At 46.4% G+C, this 13,255-nt stretch overlaps 1 protein-coding gene across 2 annotated transcripts in view; it reads right to left on the bottom strand.

Annotated features, from left to right (window-relative positions):
• Nucleotides 1-13,255, bottom strand: part of LOC144792327 (solute carrier family 2, facilitated glucose transporter member 11-like) — a 591,893-nt gene that overhangs the window by 68,034 nt on the left and 510,604 nt on the right. For both annotated transcript variants that reach the window (XM_078667282.1, XM_078667283.1), the window contains one exon: nucleotides 6,442-6,629. In XM_078667282.1, the coding sequence (XP_078523408.1) occupies nucleotides 6,442-6,629 (188 nt within the window). The remainder of the gene's footprint in view (nucleotides 1-6,441; nucleotides 6,630-13,255) is intronic.

Raw genomic sequence — 13,255 nt, 5'->3', positions numbered from 1 at the left:
CCGCAATAGCAGTTGCAAAAACATCGCCGCAGATGACTGCCGCAACTATCGCTAATGAGATGCAGATTAGGCGTTCCTGAGCAAAAAGTTGCAACAACACCACTCCACAACATTCTCAACGACCAGCCAGATCGGCGATAAGATCCCAAAACAGGCCATAAGGCGCGTTAGCAGCAGGAAACTAACACCTGCTCTGACCTGGTGCAAAGTCGGACGGCAGCCTGTACCACAAAAGGGAGCGCAGCCCACAGCCACACCTGAAGAACAACTGATGCCATGGAGCCACTGATCATGCGGGCCAGACACCTAAGAAGGCCACAACACCCACTGCCACCACCCCAAGGGCCCCCCCCCCCCCCAGACACCCACTGCTCCCTGCACTGGAACAACACTGAGGCAGCGCACACAAAGACAGCGACCCTCCGAAAATGCACCAAACTCAGAGACTCAACACCAGAGAATGTCATTGCCCACTACATGCCCAAAGGGACAACCCTCCTCCGCATCCTGACCACCATTGCCCACAGGCTGATGGTACCAACACAGCGGACAAGCAACATCCCACCTCAGACAAAGCTGCTGGCCGTGCTGCAGGTGCTGGCCTCTGGTACCCTCCAACCAACATCCACCTGAGATGGAGGAGTCACAGAGCCAGGGCAATCCAAGTCCCCCACAACAGTCATTGATGACACCATCAGCTTGGTATCCCAATATCTATACTTCCCACACACTGCGCAGGAACAGCCGGAGACCAAACAAGGCGTGTATGCCTCAGCTGGCTTCCCGCACGTGTCAGGGGGCAATTGACTGCACACATGTCCTACTTGTGCCCCCTGGCAACACTGCACACAGTAAGCGCAACAGAAAACGCACGTATCCCACAAATGTCCAGTCAATAGTGGACCACATGGGAATCTCTGCCTATGCCGCCGCAAACCACCCAGGCACGGTGCATGATTCCTACACCTTCCGACAGTCCATCATCAACCTGTGCCACCAGGATGGCACCCACGGAAATGCACTGCTCGTTGGCCAATATCAAATGCACACATCACATACCTCAACTCCACAATCATGCAACACACAACACAGGAAATGCACACGTCACAAGATCACATACAACATGCACATCCACCAGACACAACAGCACAACTCACTGTGGGAACCTGGGCCAGCCATGTACATTAGCCATCTATGGCATGGCACCTCAGCCACAAAATAGCAGAATGTCGGAAGAGGTGGAGACCAGGCATGTGAAAAAGGATGCAAGTGACCCATGAAAGAGACTGCACACAATTCCAAGTGTGACGTGGAGGCAATGGCCAGACTGCAGTATGCAGACCACACACATATCCCTGCACACACCGCTGGTGTTCAGAGTGTGGTGGAGAGTGGACGCAAGCATGTCACCCCAGCCAGTGGGGTAGATCGTGGAAACGTAGCTTGTTACATCCCCCCGTAAGCGTGAGCAGAGTGGGCTGGCCCAGCATATGCCAGGCCAGTGTAGGGATGTGAATTAAAGGCGCGTAACTCTGGGCATGGTCCTCTTCTGGAATGTCCAACGTCTCTGCCAGGGCGGCACCTCTCACCCCGCCACAAGGCTGACGCCGTAAGCCGAGTTGCCAGCGATCCGGTGCGCCTGCTGCACCCCGGGACACTGGTCCCCGAACCTGTCCTGCTCGCCCTTGCGCATCCAGGCCTCAATTCCCACCTGCCAACACCGGCGTGTGTCGAAGACGGCCCACCACGTACCAGTGCAAGCTCCAAGCCCAAGGCCCCCGACCTTGGCAGACTCCTCGGTCCATCGCGGCCTCCGTGACACAGGCCCACGTAACTCCTTTCCCGTTGACGTACTCCATCGGCATACACAGTGGACAAGTAGGACACACATTTGGAACTGAGTCTTGATTACACCATGGCAGAGTACATGATTTAAGGCTGAGTTCATGTCACCATACTCCCTCCGATGTGGTGCTACCAAGTCTGTGCACAGGACTCCCACCAAACGTGTCTGTGGGCCCTTGCTGACTCCAGCCTTCGGCCTGCACTGTGGGTCCTGTAGGCCTCACACCAATCCAATGCAGTCCGTCACAGGCAGCACATGGCATCGTCGCTGGCTAAACACCCGCTCAGCTCTGGGGCCACTACCTGTCGGCCACAAATCTAATATAAATGCCATTCCAACCTCGTGTGTAAGAGATCCAGGAGGAGATGGCTGGACAGCGGTTGGCCCGCACTGACCGCTGCCTCCGGCTGATAGTGCGGCCAACTATGTTGCACTTTTGGAACCGAGTCTTGATTACACCATAGCAGAGCACATGAATCATGGCTGAGTGTATGTCACAATACACCTTTCGATGTAGTGCCAACAGGTCTTAGTGTTACATCACAGCCGCAAGATTCTGTGGGCCCACGCGGACTACTGCTCTCGGCCTAGGCTGCGCTCGAGTAGGTCACAGAATTGGAACTGAACATTGATTATTCAAAGGCAGAGTACATATAATTGCACGCTAGGAGAAGTGTAAGAGGATGACATGTTACTTTTGGGCGGAAAAAAGGATCATCGTTACGGAGGTGATTGAACACTACTGACAACTGCCCTGGTGCCACTAACTCTGTGCATCGCGAGCCAACGACACGTGGCTGTGAGCCACTGCTGACTGCTGCCTCCAGCCTACACTGTGATCCAGTAGTTCACAGAGACTTGATTTGGCAAGGGTGGAGTTCATATCAGTGTACCGGCATCATCGCAGACTGCATCCCCTCCCAACCCCGATGCCACTATGCATGTCCACTTTTACTTTTTATTTCCCTGTCTCTTTTTTCAACTCCTATTCCTACAAGACTTGATTAACTCTCCTCTTGGTTGCTCCGACTTTTTACTTCACTGGACCACATCTTTAGTTTGATTTTGCCTAGTAAATCTTTCATGTTCCTTGTGATGTCAATACCCCGATGATTCTAGATGCCGTCTCATGTCAGGTTAGAGGATATTTACTCAAGCTTGACTCGCGTGCTGAACACTAACGTTCCCGGGACGGCAAAGACCACTTTTTTTTAATAAACAGGATGAGAGAGAAAGGGTGTTTTGAATGTGTGCAGGGAGGAAACTCCTGGTCCCCTTAATCATTATTTAACAATAAAATGGAGGAGTACCCCGAGAGGCTATCAACTGCCTCTGGTTTAGAACATATCGAGGTGCACGCAGTGCCATACAACGTGGGACAGAGTTTGGCCTTTTAGAAGACCCCTCACTCACCAACCTGGTTGGTGACATGCTTCATCATCGGGGTCCCACCCGGACATCCGAGTGCCATCCGGGTGTGCTTCGACACCTGACTACAGTGGAGCGGGTTTTGTTTTTTATTTTATATGTGCAAGAATATCAGTGAGTGATTAAAAGTTGTCCAATACTACTCACTCGTTGAATTTATTCTGGAGTGATTGGGCAACGGATTAAAACAACGTGGGACACCTTTGCCTGATTAGGTAGGCTGGTGGTGTCAGAAAGACGTGTAGTGTATTAAAATATTAGTCTTCATGTTTCAACCATGATGTAATTATAAGGTTTTCGTCAGGACCAGTGGTGGTAGTCTGGGTGGTGTACACACGCTAAGGTGTGCCCTGCCCACGACTACGTTAAAAACAAGAACCACAAATTCATGGTTTGTTAAAAATATATAGTGTTCTTCTCCAGGATTCTTAGAAAAAAACTAGAAGTGCTCAGATAGTCGACTTCATGGGAGTCCAGGTTCCTACAAATGATCACTGCCACAACTACATATACAGTGGCCACAGATCATTAGCGGCCTTGTCCCTGGGATCTATCACAGGCTTACAAGCGCTTTATGCAGCACATTATGGTCCTTTGTACCGTTAACTTAACTTTTCAGGTTAGTCCAATTACTTCTTTATACTGTTCCATTATTGGGCATTGTATGCTGCCTTCCAGTTCCCGATAGCATACCACTTATGTCAATTTTACATGAGCGGATCCCATAGCATGACCCATTTTAACGATTAGCACGGTAACGTGTTACATGATCTTGCGTACTGTAGATTTCTTACATTTTGCTTTACTTCTTTCTTTATTCAGATTATTGGACCACAACAAGACTACTTTGGTAAGTGCATTACTCTAACTATGCTACATGAGAACTATAGAGCTATAACCTGCTTCACAGACAGAGTTAGTATTATGGTTGCTTTTCCATGGGGCTCCCCCCCGTTTGGTTTGTGATGTAACTGTTTGAAATTAAATGACCCCAGTTTTAGACTGGACTCAGGTCATGAAGACAGAAGTGATATGTGTATGTCTCTCTCTATGAACATGTTTTGTGATGTAACTGTCTCCATTGTAACACTCCCAATATGAGACTGGCCTGAGGTCATGATAACACTAGTGGTTTTTGTGTATATTTCCTTATGAACATATGGCCCATGGGATCGTCCGATGCTTAGTGTTTCTAATTGACAGTTTAATTTGTATGTTATAGAACATTTGCAATTTTTATGAAATAAGTTAGAACACCTTTCTTTGAGATTTACATATTGTAACTTTAACAACTTTATTTTATTTCCTTTTTCTGTATTCCTTTATATCTCTTGCTACTTTTGTTCTACCCACACCTTTTTACTTAACTATCTCTCCTTTCTTGGTGTTTCATTGCTACTTGTTTTGTACACAAACCCACACTTAATTGTATACAAACTGTTGGCAATGTGGCCCTACCTTTGTCCTTCAACATAACACTGTGGATTATTGTCAATGTCAGCCTTGAAAAAAACCCCGGCCAACTGGCCACCCAGGCGAAACCCATGTTGGCTGTTTATGTGTGATTTCACTGCTGGAATGAATAATTAAATACTGCATATCTTGCTTAACACCTTCAGCGTGGCGTGAATTTTCGAGCTGTGCTGAAGGTTCTAAAAAGCGGGTGGGTCCGTGATGGAACGGTTCCGTCATTAGCACAGCCCAACCGGCGCTCATGACGGAACCGTTCCGTCATGAGCATCGAAGGGGTTAAAAGCATAAAAGAATTTGAGTCTTGGAAATCATTATTCCTTTCACTGCAATTGATCAACGGGCACAGAGCTCTCTCTTTAACTTAAGTGGCTACAATAGTGGTTTCTGTGTGGGTTTCTTTTTGAGTATATATGTTATCTTTGTCAGCTGGACAGATGCTTCTATAAAATTAGGTTGGGGCTATAACTCCTTAACCCTCAAGAGAAATGGCAACTGGTAATGGAAATTCCACGAGAATACAGTTTCTGAAATATCGTTGGCAAAATATCAATATGTAGTCACCCCAGGTTTTTTGTCACTTGCCGAACCTTATATTTTTGCCGGCTTTAGAACTCTGTGCACTTTACCTCTGCTAACCAGTAGTAAAGTGCCTGTGCTCCCCTTTTAACAGGGTTGAATTGGCATAATCCTAACTGCTATGCTTAACCTGCCTATTAGTCGTAGTATATGGTACAAAATCAGCCCAGGGTCTGGAAATTAAATGCCACAAGTGTATTGCAGCACCTATCTTGACATCAACTACAGTGGCAGTGCAAGTATGGCTTCCGCTCTGCCATTGTCGTTTGACTGTAACAGTATAAATACTGCAATTCAACCTGTTAAAATGAACTCAACAGGTCGAAACCCCCATTTATACATTAATAAGTCACCCCAATGTAGGCAGGGTGTGTGGTATCTAGAAGTAGAACATGTAGAAATGTAAAGTTAACATATCCTTACAGTGACTAGCACCCAAAAGCTATTTTCTCTGGAGGTAGGCCTGCACATCAAGAAAACCAGAGTGCTATTTTCTCTGTGGGTAAGCTGGTCCATCAAGAAACCCAGATTTATTTATCAGCAGTATTTATGTTGTATCTCTTACTTCATGTGAAACACTCTTGTTACTAGTTCTGCCCTATGTGTATACTTTTAATAAATATATATAAATAAGCAATATTTGTAGGCAGCATCCTTGGAAACTCTACTATAAGAAGCGCTGTTTGGCATCAATATTTTCGACATTTGCTAGAAGTTTCTCATTACAGGTCTTTTTTAGATTTTGTAAAACAATAAATCCTAGCATGTACCGCAAGTAAATCAATAATTGTTACTGATCTAAAATTGCTCCCATGCATGATGTTTTCTAGACAATATCATTATATGTCGGTTCTTAACATGAATTTGGGTGGAAACAAGAGTTTTGCCGAATCAGTATTGTGAGGCATGTGTTTGTAACGCATGTGGAAATCGGTGCAGCATCACCATTTCTACATTATTCCCTATTCCACAGCCTTTCTATACCTCTTACCCTCCTGCCTACACCACCCACCGTGATCCTGCATCCCTGGGATATTTCCAATTCAATGTGTGGTATTGCAGGTCAAGAATTACCACATATTTTGGGATTTGGCACCTGTACTTCGTGAGATACTTACTGCGTTTATTCCGCTCAATTGCTGACCAGCAGTTATTACGATAATAGCGATGAGCTGCCATCGTATACTTCGATCTGTGAAGAGTTCCCATGCTTTCTTTGCTTTCTCCCCATTCAAAACATACTTTTCTTTCTTTATGTCCTCCAACTCTGGCAGGTAATGCACTGGACCATGGAATGTCTTCAGTGCTGTTCAAAGAGAAAGATATCGTTCACTCAATGGTGTCTTTTATGGTAGGGTACGCTTACATTTTGGTTCAAATATTATAATGTTTCTTTATTATTGCAACACATTTTTGCTTTTGAACTAAACAAATTAAGTTTAGTTAAACAGAAAACTCTTTACTAAACTTACATGGTAAGGGCAGGAAGAGGCAATAAACAGGTACCAAGAACTCTAGCCATGCACAAAAGCATTAAATAAAAGTTAATCACAAAAAAATAGCTTTGTTCACCCAAATGTTCACAAGGTTAAAACAGTGTAATTTAGATTGGTAACTCTAAAACCAGCCAGTCACTAGAATGTTTTTGGGCACAGCTGGTTACCTTGATGTGAAGCACATTGTTGGACTTCGCCCTTTTTGCAGGGTTATCAGCAAACCTTTTGCTTATTCCTCTTACGCCCTGTTGTTGTTGGCTATAGGACTCTGAGCACCTTACCACTTCTGATCAGTGCTAAAGTGCATATGAACATTATTTGTTCTCCCTGATTGGCATATTGGTTCTCCCTGATATTGGTTCTCCCTGATTGGCATATTTGATTTACTTGTAAGTCCCTACTGAAGTGCACTGGGTGTAACAGGGCCTGTAAATCAAATGTTAGTAAGTGGGCCTGCAGCACTGATTCTGCCACCCACATGAGTATCCCTGAAAAGGTATCTCAGACCTGCTACTGCAGTGTCTGTGTGCAGTTTTAAACTGCCATGTCACCTAGCAAGTGCACCCACTTTCCAGTCCCTAAACTTCCCTTTTCTTACATGGAAGAACCCATATGGTAGGATCAAGGTACCCCCTGGGCAGGGTGCAGTGTATGTGAAAGGTAGACCATGAACTGGTGTGTGTGACATGTCCTGATAGTGAAATACGGCCAATTTCGTTGTTCACTAATGAAAGGCTATCTACCCCATATTACAGAATGGGAGATACTTTGTAACATCTTACATGTATAACTTCCCATTGGGAAAAGACAGAGGAATAAAGTTTAAGCTTTTTGAACTCAGAGTTTAATTACACATCTTTTAGTAGAGATGGTTTTTTAATTGTGTGTTTGAAACTACCACTTTTAGAGAAAGTAGCCATTTTCTTGTTTAACCATTCTCTGTGCCTCTGATTGTTTGTGGATTGACTGTCTAGTTTTGGAGTGACAGGAGCTGGGGATATGCATTGACTGTAGACTGCCACAGGGGTGTTTGAGGTGGGCCTGGCCTTTCCCGGATGACTCAGAGCTGAGCTGAATGGGGCTTAGCTACATTTAGAGTAGTGGGAGGAGTTTCCTTGAACCTGAGTAGGGCCTGTTTCCCTTGCACAATGCTGTCTCCACTACCAGTGGTCATACTGCACCAGTGAGGACAGACTTGCTGGGACTGGGCTAAGAGGCCCTTGCACAAAGAGGACAGAGACAAAATGGGGTTTAAGTAGTAAACCTTACACCCCAGAACTTTAGATTACTTCTGGACTCAAGAGGAACCTTTGCCAAGAGAAGAGCTGGAGAGCTGTGAGGAGGAGTGCTGCCCCCTTGCTGCATGGTGTGGGAGGGGGCGGTTGGCAGCTTCTGCCAGGGAAAGGACAAAGACTGGGACTTTGCTGTGAACCTGCTTGAAGACGAATTGCCAAGGGCCTGTGTGTGCTGGTCTCCTGTTCTGAAGTCTCAGGGACACAAAGACTTCACCCCCAGCTCCCATGAACTCTAATACTGAGAGTTCGGACCTGTTGGAGGTGCCTTTTCCAGTTTTGAGCCTCTGGAGGATGTTCCTTCTGTTGGGAGCTAGAAAAAACCTAAGAGAAACAAGAAAAGCTGTCTCCGACTCATCATCCCCAGCGCCTGCATCCTGTTATTGCTGCACAGATAACCACCGAGGGTGACTCCACGAACTCACTGACTTCACATCGCATCACCAGAACTGGCGCCTCACCGCCAATGCAACCGACTTCTCCTGTCCTGGATTCAACATGTCGTCTCCTCGCTGACCGGGGCAGCCAGGGAGCTGGCCTCGACCTCAGCACCGACGCCTCATCACCACGATGCCATGCACTGTCATAGACTTCGTTGTCCAAAGGTACTGTTTCTTTGGGGTCCGCGTGACTCCGTGCCCGATACCCGCACCTCACAGTTGGCACCTTACTTTGGATATATTGCTGTCACGAAGTTGTAATAGCCCCAGGTGGAGCTATTTGTTTTCTACAAGCTTTATTTTTTCAATAACTGTTCTAAAGTAATATAATATCTTATTCCTTGTTGGATTTATTGCTGTCACGAAGTCGTAATAGCCCCAAGTGGAGCCATTTGTTTTCTACAAGCTTTATTTTTGATTTAACTGTTCTAAAGTAAGATCTTATTACCTGTATGTTGGATTTTTGTTGTTTTGGTCTTGTTGAGTTCAAATAAAGATACTTAATTTTTCTAAACCGGTGTGGTGTCCATTTGTGGTTCTATCACTGTATTACTGTGTGTTTTGAGTACAAATACTTTACACATTGCCTTTGGGATAAGGCTGTTCAGCTCATGTCAAGCTTCCTAGGGGGTGAGAAGGGGTAACATGTATAACCCCCTTATCCTTACTAGAAGCAAGGGTCCCTATTTTGATAAAGGCATCTACCTCTGCCAACTAGAGACCCCCATTTCTAACACACATTGTTCCTCAGAGGCTAACACAGTAGAAAGTTTTCACAGAGTAAATAAGATTGTAGGATTCCTCATTCAGCGGTCTGAGTCCACACAGCTCAACCCTTTCGGCAAAATATTTAGGGGGGGCATGCTATGACAGCACAGGTTTGCTTCCTTCTTACCTGCATCTCACATTGGAACATTGTTCCAGAATAGCACAACTCACTTAGCTTAACCTTTACAATTCAAACCCACAGTTCTTCAGGGAAGGTTCTTCGATTTGGTTCAGGTCTCTCTGTGGTCAGCACCCCCTTTTGGATCCACAGTTTTGCTGATTCAAGCACACAGCAAATTGAACAAGCATTGAAAATGCAACAGGTCTCGCCTTTGGTTAAGTTAAAGCCATTGCTTTGCTAATGGTATTGTATAGCAAAGCAAACGGCTTTAACTTAATAAAAGGCGAGACCTATTGCATTGAAAATGCTTGTTTCTTATTAATTCACATATTGCTGCGTTGCCAGTCGCACCAGTATTTATATCAGCGGTAGGACATGTTTTAATTACCACTCCCCTTGTGCGTAGCTCTATAGTATCCGGCATCCCTAATGCGATTGTATTAATATCGAAATGGTGCAGTCATTTATTATGATGCATTTAACCTGTTAGCCTTTTGTGAACCTACCGTTATTGTTTTCGGTGCTCGGGCGTCTCAGTCTTGGACGAAGGATGCCCAGTATGGCAACCGACTAATTTATGCTAAAGTCGAAGGTTATTTTCAAAAAGGCAACCTTACATGTAATAATTAATTGGACGCGGCATGTTTTTTGTCGGTCACGATTCACATTTTCTTCTGCGCGTTCATTATTTTTATGCCTCATATCAGCTGTCATTTTGTAAAGCCCTCGGTTCTCCTGTTGCGTATTGAGTGAACGGCACGCGCGTTCGCTTGTGCTTTTAAAAAGCAGGATAAACGTTTAACGGACACTGCTTGCTTGTGGGTTGCTTGTGTGGGGCTGCTGCACGTGCGGCCACCGGACCCGACTTCGTCTGTTTTTTCTACAGTTACAGCACCGTCGTGATGCCATCGCCGTGCCCGCCAGGTAGCAGCATCCCTGGGCATTGCCATGGTTTCATGTCAATCTAGCATCGCCCACCAGTACCTGGGTGCCCTATGCGTCTCGCTGTTTTCAATGCAATATGAACATGAATATGAACCGTGCACTACAATTCGTGTAGCTCTGGTATCCAAACAGCGTGTCAATTTTAAGGATCAATTTCACTGCACCTTAACCTAAGTAACGAAAGAGATAGGATGTCAAATGCAAAAGCCTCTTTTTATTGATCCCTTGTCGTGCCTGTGCATTGGGCAGCCTTCGATCAGTTATTCATTTGCTGTCAGTGAAAGCCGCGCAGTCTCTTCGGGGCTGACCCAGTTTCACGCGGTGCAGCCCTTTGGTGATGTTTATTATGTAGGCGCGTTCTTCTGTTTCAGCGAGCACTAGCCTCAACAAAGAATAATGACGTATTGCAGATTATTCTTGTACATGCAGCAGTGCGTAGCTGCTTCTTTAGCTACCTACAGTCTGCCGACTTAAGTTTAAACCAGCGTTTAATGAAGATTTGGCAAATTAGTTATAAATTGTTCAAGTTCTCGCATATGGATTTTCAGGTTCTATAAATATCTAGTCTAAAGCACATCTACTTCCAGAAATTAACTAAAATATCAAATGAAACTAATAAACGTCATTCTACACAAACAGCAGGATTCAAGCTGAACCCGGAATTGACTGCAATGTCTGCCTTAGCAGTGTCAAGTCAAGTCAAAACAAGCTTTATTCGATTACATTTAAAATCATAAAAGCCTTAGCAGTGTGGTAGAAGCCTACAACCCTTATGTCAGCAACTGGTTGCCCTTGGACCTGTTTGCCGGAAATCCCCGGACCCCGTGCCCCTCCTAAAAAAATCCCCGCCGGGCCGCCGCGCTGCCCGCGACGACCCAGAAGCGGTTGGGAAGCCGGCCAATCACAGCGCGGCCCCAACCGGAAGTCCCGCCCCATCGCGGCGAGAGACTGAGAGAGCTGCCCGAGGAGCCACGAAGGCTCCGCATTGAGTCCCGGTCCCGAGATGGGGGACCGGGTGAAGAGCGGCCGGGCGCATGGGGAAGGCGGGGCTCTCATGTGGTGAGAGAGCCCCGCAAAGCGCTACCGCCGCCCGAGATGCTGATCCGCCGCCGAGCACCGCCAGAACAGGTAAGTGTGTTGAGTGAGAGGAGGGGTGAGTGGGGGTGGGGTGTACGCATGTGTGTGTGTCTGTTTGAGTGTGTTTGTGCGTGTGTCTGTCTGTCTGTGTGCGCGTGTGTATGTTTAAGGGGGGGTGCGTGTGTGTATATGCAGTGTGTGTATGCCTTTCTTTGTGCGCATGCGTGAGTGACGACGTGCGCGCTCACGAGGTCGAATCTCGGCCTGCAAATGCGCGTGGCACTTTGCTGTCCTCATTCCCAGAAAAGTAACAACATAAGTTGTCTCGCTAGACGCAAAAGCTTCGCTTTTGCTTACGTCTAGCGAGACCTAAAAAGGTGGTTTGCCAGCAGACCCAAGTCTAAATAGTCCCATGGTCTCAGTTAAAGCATTCCAGTACTTGGCATCCTGTTCGACCAGAATGGCTTGTGGTCCAAGGCAATCTAACCTGGAAAATTATTGATCATGAAAGCTACAGCTGCCTTGACTAACTTCTCAATGCAACTGGGCAAAAAACGCCTGTAGAACCTATTAATATATACAAAGCTAAGTGTGTAACTATGGCGATGTATGTTGCTGGGGTATGTAGCTATTATGATAGCCAGCCCCTACAACTGGTGGATAATGCCTTTTTAAAATTTGCCTCAGCTGTTCTGGGTGGCTGTTCCCCCTATGTATGCCACACTGAGCTGGAGTTACCTTATATATCAGACCTAATTAAAATCCAGCCAATCTTTTTATGCCACAAAATCTGGTCTATGGAGAAAACCACCCTAAGGGGTAGATTAGGATCGCGGTTTTCCCGCATCCTCCGGCCCGGCGGAAGCCACCGCCGGCCCGGAGGATGCGGGAAAACCGCAGCGGACCCACCAAAGACCCACCGCCACATAAGGATGGCTGGTGGGTCCTGGTTTCCGTCCGCAGCTTTTCCGCCGCGGTTGGCTTACAACCGCGGCGGAAAAGCTCTAATATGGTGGCGGTGTCTCTCAGACACCGCCAGCCATATTAGGATGTGCTTTAAAACATGCTTTTCCGCTGTGGGTTTTCCGCTGTGGAAAAGCATGTGGAACTTCACTGCGGGGCCCGTTGTGGGCCCCCTGGGTGAAGGGGGGGGTGCACATGGGGGTACCTATGGTACCCCCCTGCATTTGTATGCAGAAATCGGCAGGCACCGCACGGTGCCTGACGCTTTCTGCACACAAATGCAAAGTATGCATTTTTACCATTGCGGCGGGTGCAGCTTGAAGCCGCACCCACCACAATGGTAAAAATAGAGGATGTGACCGCCAGGGTGGCGGTCACATCCTAATAGGACAGGAGGGAACTACGTAGGCCATGCGGAGGTTCCCTCCTCCTCTATGGTCGCGGACGGACTCAAGTCCGTCCGCGATCATAATGGGCCCCTAAATTGGGATAATATAAGAGATTTTCATAAATTACAATTGGCACTCAGCATATCCTGGATAAAGCTTATTACAGACTTCATGAGTGACCTAGCCCACCCGGAATATTATGACAAGCTGGAATCCAACCAACACATTTGTAGTAAAGACCTTAAAGAGCGTGTATGACGCTACTGGAGACTTTAAGACTATCCTCAGAAATATCAAAGTCGACTGTATGTAATAATCAAAGGTTATTGACTACCTATGGTGTACAACCTTTCCTACAATCCATGAAAGGGATGCACGATAGATTTGTTTTAACAAATTTTAGGTTAAGCATATTCCATCGCCTAACAAGCTTACCAGTAA

Source organism: Lissotriton helveticus, chromosome 11 (assembly GCF_964261635.1).
Source record: "Lissotriton helveticus chromosome 11, aLisHel1.1, whole genome shotgun sequence".
Lineage (NCBI taxonomy): Eukaryota > Metazoa > Chordata > Amphibia > Caudata > Salamandridae > Lissotriton > Lissotriton helveticus.
Note: the sequence above shows the minus strand (reverse complement) of the source record. Positions and strands in the feature narration are given on the sequence as shown.